General features: G+C 48.0%; 1 protein-coding gene across 2 annotated transcripts in view; it reads right to left on the reverse strand.

Annotated features, from left to right (window-relative positions):
- SCAP (SREBF chaperone) overlaps positions 1 to 27,501 on the reverse strand; it is an 833,069-nt gene that overhangs the window by 299,195 nt on the left and 506,373 nt on the right. For both annotated transcript variants that reach the window (XM_086941009.1, XM_086941010.1), the window contains one exon: positions 14,844 to 14,938. In XM_086941009.1, the coding sequence (XP_086797135.1) occupies positions 14,844 to 14,938 (95 nt within the window). The remainder of the gene's footprint in view (positions 1 to 14,843; positions 14,939 to 27,501) is intronic.

Consider the following 27,501-nt stretch of genomic DNA (forward strand, 5'->3'; position numbering starts at 1 on the left):
ACACACTTCAAGGTTTCAAGAAGTTAACAGCCTATTTAGGGTATTTACATGGTCATTGTGCATAAAGTGCACCACTGAGTCCCCCTCAGTGTCTTCTACCCCGCTAACAGGTTTTGATGAGTGGAAGCAAGGGTGGGTTCTGTTTAACCAGGCCCAGTGCCAGTGCCAAGCTAAAAGGAACACATTAGACTACAGTTAAGATACCCAACATACATTAGGGTACACTATTGTATGGTGGGCTACCCCTGTAATTGGCATGACCTACCCCATAAGCCCCTAGTATGTAATAGGGCAGGGGATTGAAACTACCTAGAAGTCTCCAGTATCCTGGGCATGGCAGTTAAGAGGCCAGCAGAATTTCTGCACTAGCATGTGTGCAGTGCAGAAGCCTGAGCCTGAGGACAGTTTAAAAGCATCCCTTGTGGCCAGGACAGCTTTTAAACCTTAAATTGTGCCCAAACTCGAGTTTGGGAGTAGGGGCCCTTAGAAATGAAAAACCTACCATGTTTTTGCATATTAGGGACCCCCAGGATCACCCCTAGGTATCCCAGGGGTGGGGGGTCAGTTATCTATAAGGAGCGCCCTCATAAAATGAGTTTTTATATGCTTGGGTAAAGTGAACTTTTACATTTCACTCCCCACAGCTGCTCAAATTCGACTTTGATGCTAGAAGAATTGGGTAAGTATGATCTGCAATATTTCTGCAGATTCAGAAGCCCTGAAGTCTCCCCTAGTTGCACAGGGGGTGGTAGAACTGGTAGAAATTAGGGAAATACTTATAAAATATGGTTTTATAAGCCCTGGTGCTGGAAAAGTGGCCCAAGTCATTTTCCCCATTGCAAATGCCATGGCCCAAAGGTTAACATGGTAGGAAGTTATTGATTAATAAATATTGATAGGAGAGGATTAGCCGGACCATTCAAAGACTTCCCAGAATGGTAGTAGTGCATCCAACAATATTATATTGTTGAATTTCTCCTAAAGAGTACATATAAGAAGTTATGAGACTTTCTTGTTTGTCAGTCCAAATTCAGCCTTTCAGTGGTATGCCCTTATTGGTCAGAGTTAAGTGGATTAGCCAGGCTGCTGGGAGGGCAGTGTGCTGGTCTATAGGAATGCCAGGCCAGGAGGTGGCATCGTAAACTATGCTCTTCAAAGGCAAAGGGGAGGCCTGCGTTTCAGGTTCACTCTGACAGTCTTGACCCAGAGTCAGGGCTAGGCTTAAGGAAGGCATGTGCAGATGGTAGGGGGAGAGTCCATGGAAATAAGCTATCCCAGGGGGTGTGTTTAGCCAGCTCTTACCTCCTTGCTGGAAAATCAGCCATTATGTATTTGGAAGAATGATGCACTCTGGGACAAACTAATGCCACACTCCACAGGATGTGGTCATAACTATGAGGAGTTGCCCTGCTCTCATTGGTCAGCAGTGGCCTGGTGCTTGACCCAGAGAATTGTGAATACGTATATGAGAGGGACAGAGCCCTCCAAATCTGCTGCTTGAAACTGAATGTAGCAAGAAGTGCCCGGCTGGAAAGATGTTGCTGTGAAAGGAACTCTAAGGCCTGACCTATGAAGCCTGCACCATCTGAAACTACAGCCCTGTGGATTACCTTGCTGCCAAAGGACTAAGAGTGGACTCCCTGCAAGCTACAGGTTAACAGAGCTCGCCTGGACAGCCCCACAAAGAATTCAAAGCCTGGAGTACCAGTGGATTTGTAAGGGTTTTGTTCAAGTGGATTGCGGAATTGAAGTTTCACACTTTCAAGGACCCTCTTGGAGATTCCAGAACCTTGGATTGTGTGTTGGGATACTTTGGGACCCGAAAGCAGAACTCCAGGAAGGTGCTCTTCCTGGACCCCGCTTGCTGAAGAAGGCGGCCCACCACAGTGGTGAGAAAATTCTTCAGAACAATTTAAAAAGGTGTGTCCCTGACAGAGAAAACAAAATGATTAAAAGGGGCACTGTTGGTTTCTAAGCCCTAGAAAGTGACTAGTCTTTAAAAATTCATATAACTCTGGTTCCCTACAGTGGATGTTTTTCATTTTGGTGTCATTTAAAAGATAAAAATATTATCTATTTTTATAAACTGATGTTGGATTTTTATTTTGTGTTGTGTCTTAATTATTTACTGAAATTGTGTTTTTAAATGCTTTAGATACCTGTCTTTGAAGTTAAGCCTGTCTGCTTGCAGCCACGTTACCAAGGGTTGAGCAAAGGAATAATTTTCTAAGACCTATGCTGAGACCTATCATGTGTTAGTGGCCTTATTGCAAGTGGCAGACCTACATTTGTCCCTACCAATAACCAACTTTCCAACAGACGGCAATACCCTTATGAGTTTTAACAAATTCCTCTCCAGCGAATCTACAGTTGAGGCCATCCTCTCGCCGAAATTATTATTATAATAATTTATAATTTATCAGTATCCATATTTGCACACTTTCTCCTCTAAAGGCAAACAAATTAAAATAAGGGAGAGGGGGGGGGGAGAATGTTCAAATGTTATGATCTTGATATTTAAGGTGTTGGAAATTAAATTGAGCAAGCCCACTTTAGCTCTACCAGATGCGGAAGAAACTGCAGTGGTTTGATAAGGTTGATAGCGGTTAATGGATATTGGGTCTGTGGCCTAAGTCTCCTGGAAACATATATCTCTGCCCTGCCATGCCAAGGCCCACTCCGGTAAGGACTGCTTAGTAGCAATACTCGCTTAATTCCATGTGGCGATTTGCACCACTCGCTTTTGATGGCCCGTCTCTCCCACAGAGGACAATGCACTGAAATTGCTTAGCTGCTCACGAATGCAGGTTACAATACCAATACCACGCCCCTTACGCAATTGTGCTTGGCTCACGCCATTTGTTTCTGGGTTATTGCTATCTCCTTTGTGCTACTTGTAGCACCAATTCTGCACCCCTTGAGTAGGCAATCACAAGACTCTAAATCAACCAAGGGGTCGTAGCGATTCGATAGCTCATACAGTGCCTCTTCTCTATGACGGCTTGTAAGGTAATGTATCACTGGAATGGGTGGGCATAATGATTGGATTGGGGCTCTCAGATTATAAGGTTACTGGTGCAATCGTGGAGAGGGTCTATAGAATTATGCTAATGAAAAGACAGCAATCTGTGTGTTAAACAAGGGAGCATTTGTTCAAGCCCCCAGCAAATCTTTTACCACAAACTAATTGTTAAAATTGACAACCACACAATCACCAATTGTTGCTTTAGCCGAAGAGCCCACCCATCCTACCCTCCGTGCCATAATGATGTGTGCGTCCAATCTGATATCCCGTGGGCCAAAACCTTTAGCGTGGGTACTGAGACAGACTTTTTGCCATTAATTGGTCCATGGACTCCCTCTGGCCCCTGGTCAATGAGGGTACATTAACTAAAAACAGGAGGTACAGGAGAGCTGCTGGGGTGAAATCTAAACTGTGAGACTGCTTTATACCAGCTATCGAGGGCTCTAGGCTCTATGTGGTCACTCCCACCTGTCTCTCTCTTGGTCCTATTATTTGTGGGTTACCCTGTGTTCTCTGTACTCCCTGTGCTCCGTTGGCGGTATTACTAGTGCTGCCCTGAATGCTACTAATTGCATGCGCCTGTGTCATAATAGGTGGTATGGGGGGATATGATGGGAGGTGTTTAATGGCATCGGGCGGCCTAGGAGGTTGAAGTGATTTCTTCTGTTTGACTCCTCCTTGTCCCCCCTATCCACATTCACCAGTGTCCCTGGAGTTTGTCCAGATACAGGAGGCTGGTCCACCCTCAGCAAATCCCTGCCAATAAGGCCCCCTTTGATAAGCAACTCTAGTTTCTTCTCAATCCTCCCCATTCTGTTACTCAGAGGCTCAAACAAACTATGGATCACTCTCCAGTTTTGCAAAAATATCCTCACTAAGACCCTCCCTGTAGTCTTTTCCCAGCTGATGGTTCTGCAACTGTAGGTTCTTGAACAGTTGTATTCTCTCTTGAAGCTCTCAGGGACTTTGGTTTCTGTTTCCCTCCAGGCAACTTTCTTTTGACAACTGATGCTGGAGAGTCCGATTCGGGTAGTAAATTGGGTGATGCAGGCACAGACACACTGGGTTTGGGGGTAGCACACAACTCAACACCCTCGAGTACTTTCGGTTGTGCAGAAGAGAGGGATTGCAACAGGGAGCCATTTCTCCTTCCTTCTTCCAGGGAAAGACGTCACACTGTGACCTCAATTTCCTCGGACAGAACGTTTGCAGCTCTAGCCAGGAGACAGTTTAGGGTGTTTACTATCTCCCCCGTTACTTGCGCTGCAGCTTTATGCTTACCCATTATGTTAATGTCCGTCATCCCAGAAGTGTAGTTGGCCTTTCAGAGTCTTCGTCCCAGGATTGCACCTCACGGCAAGCAGCTCGGCTTAGAGGGGGACCCAGCTGAGCCTCTTACGAGCTCCGACTGGCATGGATGGGCCAGCCCTTGGCCCAGGATTTGCCCGGGCACAACCCTCCGCGCGCCCTGGGGGAACACAACGCAATTTTGAGTGTGCAAGGCACCACATGGAGCTGTAGTCCGTCCCAGAGAAAACTGTCTCAGCTTCTCGCCAGCATGCTTCTGGAGAGCGGCTACAGCTGCCGCGGGAACAGGATGCGCTTTTGAGTGCGCAAGGCACCAGAGGGCGTCAGGAGTTGTAGTCCTCCCCAGCGGAAACGGTCTTGACTTCTCCCCGGCTTCACACAACCTCCAACAAGCTTCTGGCGAGCTCTGCTGGTACTGTCTCTGCCGTCGGTTTTCTACATACAATTGTGTCACAGGCTCTGAACATGAACGACTTTTGACTATTTTTTTGTCTGACCAACGCGGTCCTTAATTATTCTGTTTTTCAATTACTTAAGACAATACTGCAGCTGTAAACGTAGAAAAATCCACAGTGTGTTCTTTAAATAGATTAACAATCTCAATAAAATAGTATGCCAGATTTTTTCTGCTAAGAAAAACACAAGTTGGTAATGGAGCTTTGAGAAAAAAAACACAAGTCACAAATCACAATTTGAGTGACCAAATAAAAATAACACAAGTCTTAAACAATGCAGTTTCACTTTCCAGGTCAATGTTAAGGAGTGAATTGGATAACACAATCTAAATACGAGTTGCAGCTGCATTTTGTTAAATTCCACACCAGCTTCAGCTTGCTCAATTCATCCCCAATAGGGCCGCAACTAGCACCAGGGGACCACCTTCGTGTGGACATCCTTTCCAGTACAAACCCCCTCCAAGTAATTCCTCCCCGCACAGCAGCAATCACCGCTACCCAGCGATACACTCACAAGAAAGTCACCGCCACCAGTGAGGTATGCAGTAGCAGAGTCTCCTGTTGCAAAAGCAGGTCTGCTAAGTGCTGGAGATAAAGAGGTTGCTAAATGCACAGTACCAACAGATCAGAACACTAAATCCACCTCTCCCAAGCTTGAGCATCCAGAACCAACTGCTCTTTAGCATTTAGCACTTTCCTCAGCACTCAGGATATCTGCAGGATCTGTGGAAATTTGTACAGCAGGCCCCAGAATTAGCTGAACCTGTTGGCATCACCAAAGGAACTATGCAATGGGCAGTGTAAGGCATAACACCGAGGACACTACCTCTTCTAGGGAGGTGGTAAAGGGATCCAAGAACAGACATGTAATCTGGAGAACATTGCCTCTGTCACCTCGAGTTGCAGTTCCCACTTGCGTTTCTGCACCGAGAAGCAACAGCACATCCACCCTCTCTTGAGGGAGCTTCCCAGGTAAGAAGCCACTGGGTAGATTCCCTATCGCTTCTACATCGCATCCCAACATAGGGTCCACGATATCCCACCCTGCCCGGTCTATTGGCTTAATGGATGGTGATTGTGTGGTCTGACATAAAATTGATCAAAGGGAAGAAGGCCTTCAGGGAAGGACTGGCCACTACTTGACCACATTCATGTGCAGGGGCTCGTCTTTTGTAAATCTAAGCAAAGGCCAGGAGGCTTATTAAAAAGAGACCGGAATTGGTCAACTTCTCAGTCATCCTCCATGCACCTGTAGTCCATATGCTCTGCAGCAGAGGAATCTGAATCAAAGAATCTCCTCTAAACATCTGAATCCTTGAGCCCTGTAGATTGGATCACATAGTAGTTCATTGTTATAGTTATTACTGACTTTTGCCACACAGATGAGATTTTCACCTATCAACCCGGTGTTTGACACCAGAGTCCGCTCTATGGGTGGCATCACCGCCTACGCTGAGGAAGACCCTGAAGGAACAAGGAAAAATGCCTTGATTGATTTTAACTTCACCTTAGGCACTGGGACCAAAGCTCCTAAAGGCATGGTGTCAGTCACAAGAGATTACCAAACAGCAAGCACCAAGCCACCCTTGAAAATGATTCAGAGGGTGCATGGGGGTTCTAAAGCGATGCAGCATAGCTACCTTCAAGACCAGTCGACCCATGAGCGGTCGACTGAAGTAATAGTGAATGTCAGCCTTGGCCGCACAGGTGCTGAGGATTCTCTCAACATCAAAGAAGAGTCCTAGAGAGGGACCTCTTTCATGAGGAACAAGAAGGAGTAGTTTCTTACCTGTAACTCCAGTTCTGTAGTAGGGGTATCTCTGTTTTAGTCATAATCTTATGAATAGTCCCGCCCATGTGCGGGGACCCCGGAGCAATCGAAATAGTCTCTCAAGTTGTCTTCTTCTGCAGACCTGCATAGACACTTAAGAGAAAATCAAAGACAAATAATGCAGCCTAAAAGTACAAGGCTACATTGGCCAGCACTTCGTCTGGAAGTGAAAAAGGATAGCCAAATAATGTCAAAATGTACACATAAGTTTCACTCATAGAGAAACTTCCCATTCACAAAAATCCTTTGAAATGATAGAGAGGAAGGGTTGGACAGACAAGCCCACATAGGCTGCCATTATGTGTCTGGAAAAGGGATACTGTGCCTTTAAGGAACTCTCCATAGACCCTCGGTATCCCAGGATGCACAGCCAAAGACCTTTTACTTTCAGTTCTTTTTGAAGGTCTATAAAGCCAGGCCTGTAGCATATAGTACAATTTTCATTTGTCTCCACTGGGTAGGAATGCAGGCGCTTATGACTATAACAGAGATACCCCTACTACAGAACTGGAGTTACAGGTAAGAAACTACTCCTTCTGTAGTAGGGGATCTCTGTGTATAGTCATAATCTTGTGAATAGAATGACAAGCCCATCCCAACAACTAAACCAGCGGTGGAGGAAACAGACAACACCCCTACTGTGCAAACAGATTTCTCATCGAAGCCTGCCCAACCTGAGCATCTGCCCTGGCATCAGAGTCCAGACAGTAGTGTTTAGCAAAGGTATGGACCGACTTCCAAGTGGCAGCCCTACAGATATCTGCAATGGGAACATTACGTAGCAAAGCCGTTGTAGCCGCTTTGCCCCTGGTGGAATGAGCCTTAGGCCTACCCCCTAAGGTTTTGTTAACCTTTTGGTAACATAACTGGATACAGGACACAATCCACCTAGAGATGGACTGTTTGGAAGTGGCAAGATCAGTCCAGACCGCTCCGTAATTGACAAACAATTGGTCTGACCTACGAATGTCTTTGGTCTTATCCAAATAGAATTTCAACACACTTCTGACATCCAGGGAATGAAGAGACCTCTCTGCTGGAGTTGAAGGATGTTGAAAAAACGTAGGTGAGGTTATCGTCTGATTGACATGGAAATCAGAAATCACTTTAGGAAGGAACTTCGGGTGAGTTCGCATCATTACCTTAGAAGCATGAAATACAGTGTAAGGTTCTTGGCAACACAAGGCCTGGATTTCACTCACCCTGCGGGCCGATGTAATAGCCACCAGGAAGGCCGCCTTCCCGGACAGATGCTGTAGTGAAGCCTTTTGAATAGGTTCAAAAGGCTCCTTCATCAAGCGAGAGAGCACCACATTCAGCTCCCATGAAGGCGAAGGACGCCGAACAGGGGGTAACACTTTCATCAATCCCTTCAAAAAATATTTAATCACAGGAATCTGGAAGAAGGATGTTTGTGAAGGGAATTTCCTAAACGCAGTTAATGCTGCGAGGTGAACCTTAATAGAATGAAAATTAAGGCCAGATTGAGCCAAAGGCGAGAGGTATGGAAGGATGACATCTTCCTTGCAGGTGGTAGGATCATAGTTCTTGGACTTGCACCAGATGCAGAACCTTTTCCATTTGTAGGCATAGGAAGTCCTTGTGGAAGATTGCTTCGCCTCCTTGAGTATCTCCATCCAATTATCAGGTAAATTCAGGTGTCAGGAGCCATGCCGCCAAACTCAACGATGAGAGGTTGGGGTGCACCATCTGCCACCTGAACTTCGTGAGAAGGTCCGGCCGACACGGCAGCCGCAGGTGGGGTTGAAGAGACCTGTGGAGCAGGTCTGTGAACTACCACTGTCGAGGCCACTCCGGAGCAATGAGGATCATTCGTGCTCTGGACTGAGACAGCTTGATGAATACTGCCGGAATGGGTGGAAAAGCGTACAGAAAGCTGTTCGGCCAGATGATCCATAGCGCATTCCCCAGAGTCCCTGGTTGGTAGAACCTGGAGGCGAAGTCTCGGCATTTTCTGTTTTCGGCGGTGGCGAACAGATCTATTTCTGGAGTGCCCCATCTGTCGAAGATGTTTCCTAGCACCACGTCGTTTAAGACCCACTCGTGATTTTCTTGGACCAGCCTGCTGAGTGCGTCCGCCTGAGCATTCTGCACACCTGGCAGATGGGTAGCCGTTATCGTCAGTCCTCTGGCTAGCAGCCAGTGCCAGATCGCCTGCGATTCTTGTGACAGTGTGCACAATCTGGAGCCCCCATGCTTGTTGAGGTAATACATTGTGGTCGTATTGTCCATCTGTACAAACAAGGAGTTGGTCTGGAAGGACGGATGAATGGCCTTCAGTGCCAAGTGAACAGCTCTGAGTTCCAGAAAATTGATGTGATACGTGGATTCCACCGGGACCACGTTCCTTGGATCTGTAAATGGTCTGAACGCGCTCCCCAGCCGTGGAGAGAAGCATTTGTCACAATAGTCTGAATGGGAATGTCCTTGTGGAATGGAACCCCCTTGAGGAGATTCTCTGCTGAGCACCACCATCTCAGTGACTGTTGAGCGTGTAGAGACAGTTGGATCCGGTCGTCCCAGCTCCCTCATTTCTGGTCCCACTTATCCTCCAGACATTCCTGCAGCGGCCTCATGTGGAGTGAGGAAGATGCAAGAGGCCATCGACCCCAGGAGAGATGACACCCTCTTCACTGTCGTAGATGGAACAGACATGAGAGCCTGAGCCTGCCGAAGGATCGATAAGTGTCGCTCCTCTGAAGGAGACCCGCTTGCTGAGAGAGTATCGATGGAGGCTCCTAAGTACTGTAGGCACTGAACAGGAGTCGGAACAGACTTGGACATGTTTATGTGCAATCCCCAGCTGGTTCAACAGAACGGCCGTCCTGTTGAAGTGCAATTGCGCTTCCTGGTAGGTGGAGGCTTTGATCAACCAGTCGTCCATGTACGGGTAAACAAACACCTTGTTCTTCCTCAGGTGCGCTGCCACCACTGCCATGCATTTTGAAAAAGTCCTGGGTGCAGACTTCAGTCCAAATGGTAGTACGGTGTACTGATAGTGATTAGTGCAGACTAGAAAGCGCAGGAACTTCCGGTGTTTCCGTGCAATGGGCACATGGAAGTACGCATCCTGCAGCTCTATTGCGCAAAGCCAGTCTCCTCTTTGCAGCTGAGGATAAATTTGGTGCAAAGACAGCATTACAAACTTGTCCCTGCGAATCCATTTGTTTGCTTGTCGCAAATCCAGAATGGGCCTGAACTTGTTTTTGTCCTTCTTGCGTACCACTAAGAACCTTGAGTATAGACCCTTTCCCCTTGGAGACAGAGGGACGCCTTCTATCGCCCTTTTTCTTAACAGGGTAGAGGCCTCCGCTTGAAGCTCGCGAAGCTGGTACTGCGAGTGAACCGATGGAATTGCTGGAGGAGGGCTGACAAAACGAAGACTGTATCCATTGCAAACAATATTCAGCACCCACTTGTCCGGAGTAATTTTTCTCCACTCTGTAAAGTAATTTTGTATGCTTCCCCCCACCGGAGCGGGTTACGGACGAGGGGGGAGTAACTCCTCAGGGCTTAGACCCGGCTGGGCCCTTGTTCGCCGAGGAGGACTGCTGGCCGCCTCTGCCCCTCTGAAAGGGCTGCCGCTGGTATTGCTGCTGCTGTTGTTGCTGCTGGCCAGCTTGATAACCTTGCCCTTTCCCTCTGGGAACCGTACCGCCTCTGGAAAGGACGTAAGGACTTCCGTTTTTCCTTTGGTTTCTCCAAACCAACAGCCTTCAGTGTGTCTACTTCCGCCTTCATGCGGGCCTTCTCCTAATCTGCATGCGTCCCGAAGAGGGTCGATCCCGAGAATGGCAAATTCGCGACCCTCTGTTGCGCCTCTGGCTTAAGAGAGGTAAGGCGCAACCAGGAATGACGTCTCAAGTTGATACCATGGCAGTACCCATGAGCAGCAAGGAGAGAGGCGTCTGCCGCCGAGCTGATGACTTGATTTGAGACCATCATGCCCTCGTTCAATATTTCCTGGAAGTCTTCTCGCCTATCCCTTGGGAGGAGCTCAATAAACTGTTGCAGGGACTCCCACAAGGAGCAGTCGTAGCGACCCAAGAGCGCCGAGGCACTCGCCGCTTTTATCGAGGTGGCACCCGTACTGCAGACTTTCCGTCCAGCTGAGTCCATCTGACGGCTCTCCTTGTCCGGAGGGACCGTAGACGAAGAGGCAGTCGAATGCTGCTTCTTGGCCGCTGTCACGATTACAGAATCTGGGACAGGATCTGAACTCAAGAACGCCCGATCAGAATCCGGGGGCCTGTACTTCTTTTGAAGTCCAGATGGCGCCGACTTCACCGAGGCCGGTCTCAGAAACAGCTCCATGGCCGGTTCCTCCAGTCCTGGCACCAAAGACAACAAAGGGCGAGAGAGATGTCTTTTGTGCAAAGTCTCAAAGATCACAGAGGTAGAAGGAGTGGGTACCGTCAATGTGATCCTAACTTCGCTACCCCTCTCAGCAGCACATCCTGCAATGTCGTCCACAGGCGACACTCTCGTAGGAGGAGAGTCCGATAACGTGGGAGAATACCTCCGGTCACCTGAAGAGTCTGTGTGACAGGACCGTGACCTTTCCCTCCGATGGCGATGACGGGACCTTGTCGAGGAGCGACGCTCACTGCGAGAGCGATACCTCCCTCTGGACCTTGACCTTGACCTAGACCTCCTGGGTCTCGCAGGAACGGCCGGCCTTGGAGGAGGCGGAAGCGGAAGAGTCGGAGCTGGAACCCCAGGTTGTGGTTGTGGAGGCCGGGGAGGCGGTGGAGGAGGAGGCAGAGGTGGTGGAGACAGAGGAGGAGGCTTCCTAGGAGGCAGTAGCGGAAGAGTAGGTGGCGTAGGAGTCCTGGGCCAAGAGGGCGAATAGGTCAGTGAATAATCAGATTCCGGTGACCTAAGCACTCTCCTCTTCTTACGAGCAGGCCTCGAGGAGGATGCTCTGGAGGCAGACCTCTTTCCGGACGAGCGCCGCCGCCGCCGCGACCGGGAACTCGCCGATGAAGATGATAGACTAACCACCGAGGCACTGAACACCGTCCTGGGCCTTGACTGTTTCCTCGACGTTGATTTTACTCTCCTCAGCGTCGACCTCTTCGACTTCCCTTTTCTCGACGTCGATCTTCCAGACGTCGACAAACTCCTCGACGTCGAATGTCTTCTCCTGGACGTCTTCTTGTCTCCCCTTGACGTTGACCATCGTGTCGACGTTGACGGCGAACGGCGCTGTCGCCTTGACGGAGAGCGCCTTCGCCTTCGGGACACATCACGACGTCGATGGTGTGTCGACGCCGGTTAAGTCCTCGGCGTCGACCTTGTCCAAAGTCTCGACGTCCTACCCCTCGACGTCTTCGACCCAGAGCCCTGGGTCGATGGGGAGCATATAGTGGTCATACCTCTCGACGCCGTCGTTGAAGCCATCGACGTCGACCGGGACCGGTGCCTTTTCTGGGCCTTTTCTTGACTGGGGAGCCCCCAGAGGCCGATGCATGGGCAGAGGACGATGACAGAGTCCTCCATGCCCAGAAGTCCCACGTGGTTCTTGGTGTCTCCTCTGCTCCAGGCCTTGGAGACAAATCTTCTCCCTGTGACGCAGGGTCCTCCTGGAGAAAGAGTGACAGATTTCACAGAAGTCAGGGACGTGGAGGGGAGGCAGAGTATACATACTCTGTGGGGGTCAGATTTTGCCTTCTTCCTACCACACTCAGGGCATGTGTTGAGTAAAGCTGGCATTTTCGACAAAAAGAGGTGGCAAAACTGGCTAAAAAGCACAGCAACTGGAAGAGGAAGACCCCAGACGTCGAGTGAAACACTCAAAACACTGGAAAAGTGCCAATAATTGAAGTAATACCGAAAAAGGTAGAGCTCAATGTTCCAGGGTCCTGCTAGCAGGAGCCGGAAAAAAGAACTGAAAATAAAAGGCCTTTCGCTGTGCATTCTGGGATACTGAGGGTATCCCTTTTCCAGACACATAATGGCAGCCTATGGGGGCTTGTCTGTCCAAACCTTCCTCTCTATCATCTCAAAGGATTTTTGTGAAAGGGAGTTTCTCTATGTGTGAAACTTAACAAAATGTGTAAATTTTGACATTATTTGGCTATTCCTTTTCACTTCCAGACGAAGCGGTGGCCAATGTAGCCTTGTAATTTTAGGCTGCATTATTTGTCTTTGATTTTCTCTTAAGTGTCTATGCAGGACTGCAGAGGAAGACAACTTAAGAGACTATTTCGATTGCTCCGGGGTCCCCGCACATGGGCAGGACTTTTCACAAGATTATGACTATACACAGATATCCCCTACTACAGAACATTTCTTCCAACCTATGGAGCTTTTTGCAGTTTTGTGGGAAGATCTATCAGGAAAACTATCCTTGGAGTCTGAGGGGTTGGCTTCTCGGCGAGGGATGGGTGATTTTTGAGGTGCTGCAAAGATTGAAGCCTGGGGACCTTTCAAGAGATTTTTGAGGTGCTGCAAGGATTGAAGCCTGGGGACTTGCTGTCAAAATCTAAGAAGTTAGTAGTGAGACTGCAAAAGCTCTGGACCAAGTCAATGAGCTGCAGAAAACCAGGAACGGTCAGCAGTGCACCTAACATACCCTGGCAACGTCACACCCAGAAACATTTAAAGCTGGATCTGTGTGACACCATCCAGTAGTGCTGGATAGTCCCTGCTGGGGTGGGGAAGATTTACAGACTAGGCTGAAGCCTTTGAGGAGTATTTATAAGGCGAGATACCTGTAGGAAGATGTATCCATCAGAAATGAATATTTACCAACTCAACTGAAAACTGTTACACATTTATGTTACTTGACATCTTATTACTACTGCTTAATTTGTAAAAAGGATAAATGCAGGTACCCTAAGTTCTTCAGAGAACTTGTTTGCTGGTGATCCCGATCAGGTTTCCTAAACTCCAAGGCTGCCTACCCTTAATTCCACCACATGCATCCTACTTCAACCCCTCTACAAATCCATTCTCCTTATTTCACTCTCTCAGGTTTTTGACCTCAGCTTTTCTCCTTTGTCACTGTTTTTCTATCATTCTCTTCCCACTCCTTTTTTCTTTTGCAGGATTTCTCTCTGTAGCTCTGCATCAAAACCTGATGATGAAAAAAGTCCCAATCCCCAAAAGCAAATGCTACTGCACACCAGCTGCAATGACTTGCACAAATTAGGCACATAATGAGGTATGTGTGGACTGAAGACAAAAGTGTCCATTCGGCTGACCTTTAAAAAAGGTCATTCCAGACTTGGTTTCTGGATAATATTCAAGATCGACAACATTTCCAAGTGTAAATCCCTGGACATATTTACCCGGCTCCCTTTTTTTTCCAGGTAATTAGTTGACACATGTATCTATTGTAGTACCTTTCTCCTGCATGTACTTTTCAGCAGATATATATTGTGCCTTTCTCCTTTATGTACTTGCAGCAAGCTAGTGTTTGTTCTGACTGTCAAGTTCAAAAAAAGATTTTTTGTCAAAAACTCTTTACTATAGGTTTTAATTCTCAGCTTCTTATATTACAAACAGCATCTCAACCTCAGCTCCAATCTATCATTTTCTGTTGCACTGAAACATCAAACCACTGTTGAAAGTGGATGGAGAGGATGGGGGCGGGGAGCATGTTTATGGGCAAGAACAAGAAAGTGGCCGTGTTTCCTCCTAGGAAGGAGCTGACATTGTTTTGAAGAAATATTTGATTTAGTTGTGCTTTTTCCTCCTAATATTACTAAATTAGCATGGCTATATTAGTGTTGATGGGGGGGGGGGGGGGGGGGGGGGGCTGATGGGCAATAGCAAGAAAGAGGCTGAGTTTCCTCCTAGGAAGGAACTGACATTGTTTTGAAGGGAATTCTTGCTTAATAGTGCTGGTTTTTCCTATTGTTACTAAATTAGTATGGCTAAAATAGTGTGTACAAACTGTCTAATCAAGTAATTATCAGTAACACTTAATAGTTACCAAGGGCCCCTACACATGCACACACAGAGCTAAAGCCTGCGCCTCCATCTTCAAAGATATCACCAAGCTCACCCACACCTTTATTTCTCAATCCCACGATTAAGCAAATTGAATTCATAATCTTAATAGTAAAAAAGACCCCTGTTAACCTTAATGCTTATAAAATATGCAAGAAATCGCATGGATCAAAGGATAGGCTGTACATGAACAATCTACACCTCCCTGCCACTAGCATACAGTGAAGACAACACTCATACATACCTGAATTGCAGGCACCAGAGTGAAGTAGCCAATTAGTATGATGCCAAGCTCTGTGGCCATATTCTTCATTATGGACCAGCTCTCATTGCTAAGACCTGGAAGACAGAAGGAGAAAATGTACAAAGTGTAAAAAAAGAAAAAAGCTTACTCAAACAACTACTAACTGCAACCAACTAGTGCAAGGATGCCCACACATTTCCTAGAGGCCCCGTTTTATGCCACGTTCTCAGGCTAACCACTAGCTAGGTAAAGTACAAGTTACTAACCTTCGGTAATAATGAATCTGGTAGAGACGTTGTCTAGCCGCAGATTCCTTAACTTACAATATCCCCAGGCGTCAGACTGGACCCAGAAATTTTTTGCAGCACCTCCTCTGCGCGCCGGCACCACACGAACCCGACCCGACGTCAGTGAGGTCATATAAGTCCCTCTCGGCACGCTGATGTCAGTTTTCTAACGAGAAACTTTTCCACGTCACAACGCGGAGCCACCAACAATAACTGTGAAAGTATGGATCAGTGTGCGAGGGATGAAAATCTGAATAATGAAAGAGGATGGTGCAAGACACCATCGTAAAAGACAGAACTAGACACTGCCTACATATAAGTGAAAAAGCTGTGAGAAAGAGCAGCGCAAGGGAGCGAAGACCATTCCCCAAGTGCAACAAGGGAAGAATATCTCAACAGACAGAAACAGACTGCCATCACCATGTAGAACCGTGCCGTACAGCAAGAACGGAACACAGAAGAACAACAGTCCACTACAGGAAGGTATGAAAAGACTGGCACTTCCGCTATAGTAATGGAAATGTGAATCAAAGCTCCACAGATCCCCAAAGAAGACAACTATAGAGGAGACCAAAACCCTGAGTCAATAGAGAAGGCGGGAGGAAAGGAAGGTAACAGGAGAAGAAAATGAATCTCGTGGTGAAGGTGAATCAAAGGAAAGAAGCCCTTTAGAGGGAGAAGCTGTAAATGGCAGTCCCCAAGGGGGCGCAACAATGTGAGCATTCGTGACAGAAAATACTATAGCAACTAAACTAGGCCAGTGGAGAACACTACTGGGCAAGGCCCTCGCAGAACGGGGAGACGGGTGGGCGTTAAGGAATCTGCGGCTAGACAACGTCTCTACCAGATACATTGTTACCGAAGGTAAGTAACTCGTACATCTGATAGAGAAATCTATCCGCAGATTCCTTAACTTAGAATAGATACCACAGCCATACCCCGAAAAGGGAGGGTGGGTCTGCGACAGAACAACCGAAAGCGTCAAGCTTCCGATCCGGCAACAGAGTGACAGATAAGAGGAGAAAAACTGTGGTGGAACAGCCAAACAGCAACCCAGGCAGCTCGAAGAGCAGAAATAACAGGATAAAAGATATACTGGAAATGCCGGAATGGCGCTCTACCATATCAGTATAAACAAGCATTTGCAATGCAATAGGTCTCGCATTAATTAAGTTTGAGCTATTGGCATTGCTAAACATTGCCAACAAAAGTCTATAAATTGTAGGCCCAAATTTATTTTTATTTTTTGTAGCAATGGTGGCATGCTGCGCTTTAGATGAATACGTTTAACCACTTCTGTGCTGATGACGAGCCCAGGCTCGTCATGCAACAAGGTGCTCGTGTGCTGGTGACGAGCCTGGGCTCGTCATGAGCCGTGGAACGCTCACACGCGGGGATAATTCCCCCACTGTGCTGAGCGTTCCATTGCGCGGGCGGGCTCATGACTAGCCCAGGCTTGTCACCAGCACACGAGCACCGTGCGCGGCACACCTCCCCCGCGGCGCGGGGGAATTAGCCCCACGGCGAAGGGGTTAAAAGTAAAGTGCGCCATACTGTGATTGGTAAAAGTTAATTGTGGATGCGTTAACAATTGATGTGTGCACTTTGGCTGGTGGTGTGTGTGCCTGGTGGAAGTGTGCACTGCCAGCTGGTGGTGTGTGTGCCTGGTGGAAGCGTGCACTGACGGCTGGTGGTGTGTGTGTGCCTGGTGAAAGCGTGCACTGACGGCTGGTGGTGTGTGTGCCTGGTGAAAGCCTGCACTGACGTCTGGTGGCGTGTGCCTGGTGGAAGTGTACACTGACGGCTGGTGGTGTTTGTGGCCGGTGAAAGCGAGCACAGACGGCTGGTGGTGTTTGTGGCCGGTGAAAGCGAGCACTGACGGCAGGTGGTGTTTGTGCCCGGTGAAAGCATGCACTGACGACTGATGGTGTCTGTGCCTGTTGAAAGTGTGCACTGACGGTGTGGTTGTGTGTGTGTGTGGTTGTGTGTGTGGTTGTGCGTGTGATTGTGTGTGTGGTTGCGTGTGTGTGCGGTTGTGTGTGTGCGGTTGTGTGTGTGCGGTTGTGTGTGTGCGGTTGTGTGTGTGTGGTTGTGTGTGTGTGGTTGTGTGTGTGGTTGGGTGTGTGTGTGGTTGTGTGTGTATTTGTGTGTGGTGGTGGTGGTGTGTGGTTGTGTGTGGTTGTGTGTGTGGTTGTGGGTGTGTTTGTGTGGTTGTGTCTGTGTGGTTGTATGTGTGTGGTTGTGTGTATGTGTGTGTGTGTGTGTGTGTGTATGTGTGTGTGTGTGTATGTGTGTGTGTGTGTGTGTGTGTGTGTGTGTGTATGGGTGTATGTGGATGTGTGTATGGGTGTATGTGGTTGTGTGTGTGGTTATGTGTTTGTGTGGTTGTGTGTGTGGTTGTGTGTGTGTGTGGTTGTGTGTGTATTTGTGGTTGTGTGGGTGTGGTAGTGTGTGTGTGTGGTTGTGTGTGTGTGTGGTTGTGTGTGTGGTTGTGTGTGTGTGATTGTGTGTGTGGTTGTGTGCATGCGGTTGTGTGTGTGTGTGGTTGTATGTGTGTGTGGTTGTGTGTATGTGTGTGTGGTTGTGTGTATGTGTGTGTGGTTGTGTGTATGTGTGTGTGGTTGTGTGTATGGGTGTGTGTATGGGTGTGTGTATGGGTGTGTGTGGTTGTGTGTGTGTGGTTATGTGTGTGTGGTTGTGTGTGTGTGTGGTTGTGTGTGTGTGTGTGTGGTTGTGTGTGTGGGTGTGTGTGGGTGGGTGTGGGTGGGTGTGTGTGGTTGTGTGTGTTTGTGAGTGTGGTTGCGTGTTTGTGGTTGTGTGTGTGGTTGCGTCGCCCCACTGCTCATTGAGCAATGCAAAAGAAAATGATAATAACACGAAGTTATTATTTTATTTTTCTTTGCAGGACTCCAGCCAAGTCGCGCGGGCTGGCTCGCCACCATCAGAGGGAGCAGGAGTGGTTTGAACTTACTCCCTAAGTGCGCATGATGGCTTGGCCGGTCCTCTGGGGCTGGCTAAACAGACGTGTGCACTTGGCATGTTTTCCACTGGGCTGTGTTGCACAGTGGAGAACATTCCCAGCCTCCCTGGTACTGGATGCTCAGGCCAATAATGATGCTGCTCTTGCAGCATCATGAATGGCTGCAAGAGTCCGGGAGCCTCCAGTAGCTGAGAGCGAGGATGGAGAAGAGATGTGCGGTGGCGAAGAAGGGACGTTTATTTTGGGCTCGGCGACGTCACCACTTCGTCAGAAGTGGGGAGGAGCTACGACCCGTATTGTTAAGGGTGGAAAAATTCCTCTGTGCTCGTGGTTTCGCAGTGCTTTATTTTATAATCTGAATGGTGATTGGTCCTCGCGGTGCTGTATTTTTAGTAGTCTTGATGCGATAGGGCAGATGTAATTTTCGTCCGCCATTTTTGGCATTTTCTGTGCGGTTTCGCGCACGGCAGTCCATTAATTTTAATTAGGAGCTGTCAGGGTGCCCGTGTAATGCTTTCCAGATGGTCTGCGCGCGTTCACAATAGAGCAGTGCGTTTGTCGTGCGCGCGTCCCCCTCACGTGCAGGCATGGTCTATGAACATTATTTGGCCCTTCAAAATAAAACCAGTCGCTTGCCGTGTGTTGAAACGCCGCTACTCGTGATTTACATGCCAGGTCTTTTAGTTTTGGTGATTAGCGCCTGGATTTCGGTGGCTGTGAATTCGTCTGCACTTTTAGACAAAGTTACTGTCTACAAGCAGTTTGTTTCAGTCTTCGTGGTTGTGCGCGGTGCTGTATTTAGCTGGCTGTGGCTCCTAGGACCTCTGTTTTTGCTGACTCGTCGCTGAGTCGCTTGCCGTGTGTTGAAACGCTGCTACTCGTGATTTACATGCCAGCTCTTTTAGTTTTGGTGATTAGCGCCTGGATTTCGGTGGCTGTGAATTCGTCTGCACTTTTAGACAAAGTTACTGTCTACAAGCAGTTTGTTCCAGTCTTCGTGGTTCTGCGCGGTGCTGTATTTAGCTGGCTGTGGCTCCTAGGACCTCTGTTTTTGCTGACTCGTCGCTGAGTCGCTTGCCGTGTGTTGAAACGCCGCTACTCGTGATTTACATGCCAGCTCTTTTAGTTTTGGTGATTAGCGCCTGGATTTCGGTGGCTGTGAATTCGTCTGCACTTTTAGACAAAGTTACTGTCTACAAGCAGTTTGTCCAGTCTTCGTGGTTCTGCGCGGTGCTGTATTTAGCTGGCTGTGGCTCCTAGGACCTCTGTTTTTGCTGACTCGTGTGAAGTCTGATAAAGCAAGTGTTACTGTTGTTGTGGGGTGCAGGCCCTGTAGTGGGGCAGAGAAGTGTTGAAGCCAGGGGTGTTGATCTTCAAAGATTCCTTCTGGCCTGAGAGGTCTCACACTCACTGTGGTGGTGTCTTTTACATCACTGATCTTATCTCACATTGTTGCTTTTGCGTACTTTTCTGTACTTTGTGTCGCAGATACGGGTGAGCTTCTGAACTTCCGCATCAAAGGGTTAGGGGCTTAACAAAAACCGCAGACGCGGAAATATCTAATAGTACTTGTTCTAGAGGAACCGGGAAACTTGAATCCAAATCCAGAATCTCCCACTTACTGTGTGTGAGCTTCGTCAAATGAGTTTTACCTCGCTGGGCTCCATTTTTGGTATCTGCTCAAAGTGGGATTGCTGAGGAACAGGTTTATTCCAGTATTCATCACTAAATGTAAAGCAAACCGTCACCTGTGAACTCTCTTGGGTGCCGACGTCAATTGTGCATTGGTCGTGCATTGGTCGTGTTGGCCAACAATAAACTGTAACATTTTGCTACTTTAGGAGGAAACAAAATGAACATATGTTTGAACAAATGTATTTTTATAGATGAAGTTTGAAAAAGTTTTAGGTGACCTATGTATCTTATAATCTGCATCCAACCATAACCAGTTAAGTTTAAGTACTTAAAAAGAAATGTTAATGGATTGAACAGATAACTGTCTGAAGAAAAGTGCATCCACTGTTTTTTTTACAAAAGAATATGTACATAAGAAAATAAGAGTATCTGATTCTAATTATTTAAAGAAAAGAAAAATAAAAAAATATATTTTTTGATACAAGGTTGTCTTGTTGTGGATATAATGAGGTACATGTTAAACATAGGTGAAACATTGTGATTATTGCCTATAAAATGTTGTAATGTACTTTAGCCAAGTGTCTTTCCAAAAGAAAGCGTAAAAACACACCAACTGGGTCTTGTGGCGCTATAGCAGGACCGTTGTGTAGGATGAACACTGCACCCATGGCGAGCTCACAAGGTATGGGAAAAGAGTTTCGAACCTTGTATGCTCATACATTCCCTGGCCTCTCTCTCGATTTACCAGACGGTACCCTGTCGGCAAAGAATCAGTGCTCCAGTAGTTCTGGGCTTTTCTATTACAAAGCATTGCCAGTGGTTGGTAATCGAAAACCCAGGGCTGTTGGGTAATAGGTGTATAATATTGCAGTTTTGTCTAGCACAGAGTGGCAGAGAGTGTAGAGTGGCAGTGAGTGCAGAGTGGCAGTGAGTGCAGAGTGACGGTGAGTGCAGAGTGACGGTGAGTGCAGAGTGACAGTGAGTGCAGAGTGACAGTGAGTGCAGAGTGACAGTGAGTGCAGAGTGACAGTGAGTGCAGAGTGAGTGTGAGAGTGACAGTGAGTGCAGAGTGACAGTGAGTGCAGACTGAGTGCAGAGTGACAGTGAGTGCAGACTGAGTGCAGAGTGACAGTGAGTGCAGACTGAGTGCAGAGTGACAGTGAGTGCAGACTGAGTGCAGAGTGACAGTGAGTGCAGAGTGACTGAGTGCAGACTGAGTGCAGAGTGACAGTGAATGCAGAGTGACAGTGAGTGCAGAGTGACAGTGAGTGCAGAGTGACAGTGACAGTGAGTGCAGAGTGACAGTGACAGTGAGTGCAGAGTGACAGTGAGTGACAGTGAGTGCAGAGTGACAGTGAGTGCAGAGTGACAGTGAGTGACAGTGAGTGCAGAGTGACAGTGAGTGCAGAGTGAGTGCAGAGTGACAGTGAGTGCAGAGTGAGTGCAGAGTGACAGTGAGTGCAGAGTGACAGTGAGTGCAGAGTGAGTGCAGAGTGACAGTGAGTGCAGAGTGAGTGCAGAGTGACAGTGAGTGCAGAGTGAGTGCAGAGTGACAGTGAGTGCAGAGTGAGTGCAGAGTGACAGTGAGTGCAGACTGAGTGCAGAGTGACAGTGAGTGCAGAGTGACAGTGAGTGCAGACTGGCAGTGAGTGCAGAGTGGCAGTGAGTGCAGACTGGCAGTGAGTGAAGACTGGCAGTGAGTGTAGAGTGGCAGTGAGTGCAGAGTGGCAGTGAGTGCAGAGTGGCAGTGAGTGCAGAGTGGCAGTGAGTGCAGAGTGGCAGTGAGTGCAGAGTGACAGTGAGTGCAAAGTGACAGTGAGTGCAGAGTGAGTGCAGAGTGACAGTGAGTGCAGAGTGACAGTGAGTGCAGACTGAGTGCAGAGTGACAGTGAGTGCAGACTGAGTGCAGAGTGACAGTGAGTGCAGACTGAGTGCAGAGTGACAGTGAGTGCAGAGTGACAGTGAGTGCAGAGTGACAGTGAGTGCAGACTGAGTGCAGAGTGGCAGCGAGTGCAGAGTGACAGTGAGTGCAGAGTGACAGTGAGTGCAGAGTGACGGTGAGTGCAGAGTGACGGTGAGTGCAGAGTGACGGTGAGTGCAGAGTGACGGTGAGTGCAGAGTGACGGTGAGTGCAGAGTGACAGTGAGTGCAGAGTGACAGTGAGTGACAGTGAGTGCAGAGTGACAGCAAGTGACAGTGAGTGCAGAGTGAGTGCAAAGTGACAGTGAGTGCAGAGTGACAGTGAGTACAGAGTGAGTGCAGAGTGACAGTGAGTGCAGAGTGACAGTGAGTGCAGAGTGAGTGTGAGAGTGACAGTGAGTGCAGAGTGACAGTGAGTGCAGACTGAGTGCAGAGTGACAGTGAGTGCAGACTGAGTGCAGAGTGACAGTGAGTGCAGACTGAGTGCAGAGTGACAGTGAGTGCAGACTGAGTGCAGAGTGACAGTGAGTGCAGAGTGACTGAGTGCAGAGTGAGTGCAGAGTGACAGTGAATGCAGAGTGACAGTGAGTGCAGAGTGACAGTGAGTGCAGAGTGACAGTGAGTGCAGAGTGACAGTGACAGTGAGTGCAGAGTGACAGTGAGTGACAGTGAGTGCAGAGTGACAGTGAGTGACAGTGAGTGCAGAGTGACAGTGAGTGCAGAGTGAGTGCAGAGTGACAGTGAGTGCAGAGTGAGTGCAGAGTGACAGTGAGTGCAGAGTGACAGTGAGTGCAGAGTGACAGTGAGTGCAGAGTGACAGTGAGTGCAGAGTGACTGCAGAGACAGTGTGTAAGGGTGCAGGGTGCACATTGTGTGAGTGTGCAGAATGAGTGTGCAGGATAAACAGTGTGTGACTATGCAGGGTGACATTGGGAGTGTGCGGGTGAGCAGTGTGTGAATGTGTAGGGGCAGTGTGTGAGTGTGCAGAAATCACCACACACACACACACCATACACACATACACCACACACACACCACACACACATAACGCACACACGAACCACACACCTCAGTCTCTCACTCGTCACCACTCAACACAACACACTCACCACCACACTCACTCCCCAGGCTCACCCCCACAGACTCTCCACCACACACTCACCAGTACACAGAAAACAACACACACAACAACACGCCCCCAGCCGTCAATGAATGCTTCACCATGCACAAACACCAACAACCATCAGCCATCTGTGCACGCTTTTACCAAGCACACACCCACCAGCCGTCAGTGTACCCTTCCATCAGGCACACACACCTCCAGCCGGCAGTGCACTTTTCCACCAAGCAATCGCAGTATGGTACACTTTACTTTTAAACATATTCATATGAAGCACAGCATGCCATCATTGGTAAAATTACAATTCAACCAACATAATTCCACTACACACCACATGCACACACTCCATAACACATTGCGAAAAGACACTGCCATTTACAATGCCATTAGCTCAAACTCAAATAAATCCGAGCCCGATTGCATTTCTAATGCTTGTTTATTTATGCCTCCTCCTTCTCCCTCCACCCCCGTACAGCAGCCACCACTGGAGGTGTTCCAAAAATGTTAACATCTTGCCAATTTTTTTTTAGACGTTTATGGTTTTATTCAACAATTCTGTGGAAGCGCTGGATTGTTACGTCTGTTTTTGTAGGCTCCAACAGGATTTTTTACTTTGTGACCTGCACTAACATCGATTTTTACAGAAGATGTTTAACTCTGCTCTATCTTAGAGAAACACACAAAAGGACATAGTGGCACTTTATTGCTTTTTTCACGTGTGTAAAGGATGCAGCTAAAGTATATGCACACATGAGTAATAACATCAGCAATTAAAGGGTTTCTGTGTCACTATATGTAAAACAAAGATGTCTGGAACACACTTTCGAGTGCATTATCAACCACCTGCACCTACTATCTAGATGTTAAAATCCACTTATTGTAGAGCTGGTGAGGTTTACACTTTCAGCTATCATACTAAAATAGTAGGCGCTTGATTTGCCATTTTTGTAATAATGATAAGGGTGCATATTGATATTGCAGTAAATGATTTTTATGACTCGTGGTGTAGATATTTTTGTTGTGGAAATTGTAAGTGACTAAGGAGTTGGTCGCAGGGGCGTAGCTTGGTCATTAAGATTGAGGGGGTGCAAGCTTCAGATTTCCTGATAATCACGCTAGCATATAATGTTAAAATACATTCTACGATAAGTGGGGCAGATGAGAGGGACTTAAGGGGCAGTGGGAAGGAAAAGAAATGCGGATTGGTATGCACACTATAAATTAATCAACATTTTACAGGTTTTTCAAAACAGAGATGAGAGTGTGTGTGTGCGCGCGTATGCATGTGTGTTTCTCAGTGTGTTCAGGCAGAAATCCCAGGTGAAATCCGACAGACACTTCACCATAACCTACTAAAAGCACCTGTACCCAACTATTCATTAGAAATGTCAATTATTAGCGGGGTGTAACTCCCTAAACACCACCCACCCCCAAAGCTATGCCCTTGGTTGGAACTTGGAAGGGAGTACAATTTATCACAAAATGACTTTAAACATTGCCGACCAATCTGCTCCTGGACTGTCCCTCATTCCTGTTATAACATTACTTCTGCAGGGGTTGTGGTGATTTCAGATTAGAAAAGGGAAGCATTACATCCGGGACATGGAGATAAGGACATCCTCCCCAGTGTCATCCTGAGGCCCTGGAGAAGACATGTTTTGGGGGCCTCTGTTCGCAATAACTTTAAATTTTAGTACTCATTTTCTGCTTTCAAAGACCGAATGATACCAAACAAACTTACAAAAATGGGGTCACAAAAATAAAATATGCCTTTCCGGGGACCCCAAAATCCTTAAAATGGCACTGGAAAAAGAGAGACAAAGGTAGGCAGTGGAGAGAGGCTGAAATATAGAAATAAACAAATGTGCGCCAGAGAGAGCGAGAGAGTTCACCTTCCCAGAGGGTCCCTTGGAGGGCAGGGTCCTGAGCAATTTTGCCCACGCCTTAAAATGTATCCGACCCTCTTCGCCTGCCCTACCTTATAGTCTATTTGAAGAGACCCACTTCCACGATAGCTTGTAACAGGCCTCCATGTAAAGCACCTGCTTAAATCAGTCCCATTCCACAACCAAACTCTTTATAACAAACATATCTTCCTGCCAAGCACTAACCACGACCGTCAACCAACCTAACGCCCACTCTTTTTTTTTTTATAACTCTTTTTATTGAGAGCAGTAGTTCAAGTATACAGTAGCATGACATAGAGACACTAATACTGTTACAGGTCATAAACATGAGTATGGGATGGTACAGTTAGCAGGTCCAATTATACATATTCAGGATTCAAACTAATCAGCTAACATAGCTTCATCGAGGGCAGGGAGGGTGGGGAAACACGGGGGAATACAGGTATTTCCACGATATTCATTCCATTTCGTCCATATCCTCCTGGACTAACTACTCCTGCCGTGGACCGTGCGGGGCGTGCAGCCTTCCTGTGAGTCGCCGCTGGATTACCAGGGGTCAGCAAAACAGTGAGTACCTGCTTCAATTGCACTGGTGATTTGATTCTGTGCTTTTTGACCTAGTAAACACTGTCATATTCTCTTGCGTCGCTTGCATTTGTGATCTTGCATCAACTGAATCTGTGGTCTTGCATCATTTGCTTACTGCACTTCTGACCTGCTAAACGCTGTGCTATTCTCTTGCATTGTTTGCATTTGTGATTTTACATCAGCGGATTCTGTGGTTTTTGCATCAATTGACTTTGTGATACTCTGGATTTTGCGACTCCCCTGGCAAACTGTTTGTGATTTTCAGGTTTTTCTCAGCAAAAGCTGAGTGATACTATATCCGTAGACACCCCATAGCTACTGCATTGTGTCTGCCGAAGGCGCTCCACAGCCCCCCCAACAAGCAGCACCAACCATGGATGCAGACGTCGGGGCTCAACCCAGCAACACCGGAGACGACATGGAATGGCGCTTTCAGTCAAAGAGAAAGGGGCGCAACTCAATTCCAAGCTCACCGGAAAAACACGCAAACCGCTATCAGGTTCTCCAACATACCCAGGACTGCGACGCCAACCCTCAGGACCACGGGGCAGCTGAACCAGGGACCTCTTCAGGCCCCACAAAAAGATTACGGATCCCCCCCATCATCCTGAAGAACAAGTTACTTACCTTCGGTAACGATATATCTGTAAGAAACATTAGTTAGTATTAGATTCCTTACCTTAGAATATCCCCAGGCGTCAGTCTGGATCCGGAAACTTTTGCGTAGCAGTACCCCTGCGCGTCGGTAGGCGTCGTCTGCAGGCATCCCCTGCGGCTCCGCGTCCGTCGTTGGCGTCGTGCGCCGTGATGACGTCGCTGGAGTATATAGACGCCGCCTCCGCGCGCTGACGTCAGTTCTTTGTACACAGCTTTTCCGCGCCAGAACACGCAGAGCCGTGTGAGAACCAACACTGGTGCCATTTTGAAACTAGGGCCCTGAAAGGGATGTCCTTAACCCTAGGTATCAGTTCGCAGAACGGGGAGGATGGGTGGGTTCGGTAAGGAATCTAATACTAACTAATGTTTCTTACAGATATATCGTTACCGAAGGTAAGTAACTTGTTCATCTGAAAGAAACACGTTAGTATTAGATTCCTTACCTTAGAATAGATACCCCAGCAATACCAACCCCGGTGGTGGGTCTGCGAACCAATACATTCCTACACCAGAAAGTCCTGGAGGACAGAACGGCCATAGAAGCCATCCCTCCGGACTTGACTGTCCAGGCAGTAGTGCCTCGCAAAGGTGTGCAGCGAGGCCCACGTAGCCGCCTGGCAAATGTCCTGCAAGGGGACTCCCCGGCCCAGGGCAGTAGTAGCCGCCGTGGCCCGAGTGGAATGGGCCCTCAGCCCAACAGGAGGCTCCTTCCGAGCCAAAGAGTAGCACGCTTTGATGCACAGAACGACCCACCGAGAGATGGTCCGTTTATGTACCGCCCGTCCCTTCTTCGCACCCACGTAGCCAACAAACAGTTGGTCATCCACCCGGAACTGGCGTGTGCGATCCATATAAAATGAAAGCGCACGTTTTGGGTCCAGACGATGGAGCCGCTCTTCATCCTTTGAAGGATGCGGAGGCGGGAAGAAGGAGGGGAGGGTGATGGACTGCCCGATGTGAAAAGCAGAAACTACTTTGGGCAGGAAAGAAGGTCTAGTCCTTAGAACCACCTTGTCAGGATGAATGGACAGGAAAGGAGGTTGGACAGAAAGAGCCTGGAGCTCACTCACTCTCCTGGCAGAGGTGATGGCAACCAGGAAAGCCGTCTTTAACGTCAGGAGACGGAGAGGACAAGAATGAAGGGGCTCAAAGGGAGCACACATCAAAAAGGTTAGAACCAGGTTCAAGTCCCACTGAGGCATCACAAACGGAACAGGTGGATACATGTGTGTAATGCCCTTCAAGAATCTCGTTACAATTGGGGACTTGAACAAAGAAGGCTGATCAGGAAGCCCTAGAAAGGCTGAAAGGGCCGAAAGGTAGCCCTTGATAGTGCCCAGAGCAGAGCCCTGCTGGGCAAGAGAGAGAAGAAAAAGAAGAACCTCGGAAAGAGGGGCAGAAAGAGGATCCACAGCCTTTGCTGTGCACCATGCCACAAATCTGTTCCACCGACAGGCGTATACCGACTTTGTGGAGGGACGCCTGGCTGCCAGAATTACATCACAGACTTCAGGAGGCAAGTCAAATGGCCTCAACTGCCGCCGCTCAATCTCCAAGCATGGAG

This window comes from Lissotriton vulgaris, chromosome 10 (genome assembly GCF_964263255.1).
Source record: "Lissotriton vulgaris chromosome 10, aLisVul1.2, whole genome shotgun sequence".
Taxonomy (NCBI): Eukaryota; Metazoa; Chordata; class Amphibia; order Caudata; family Salamandridae; genus Lissotriton; species Lissotriton vulgaris.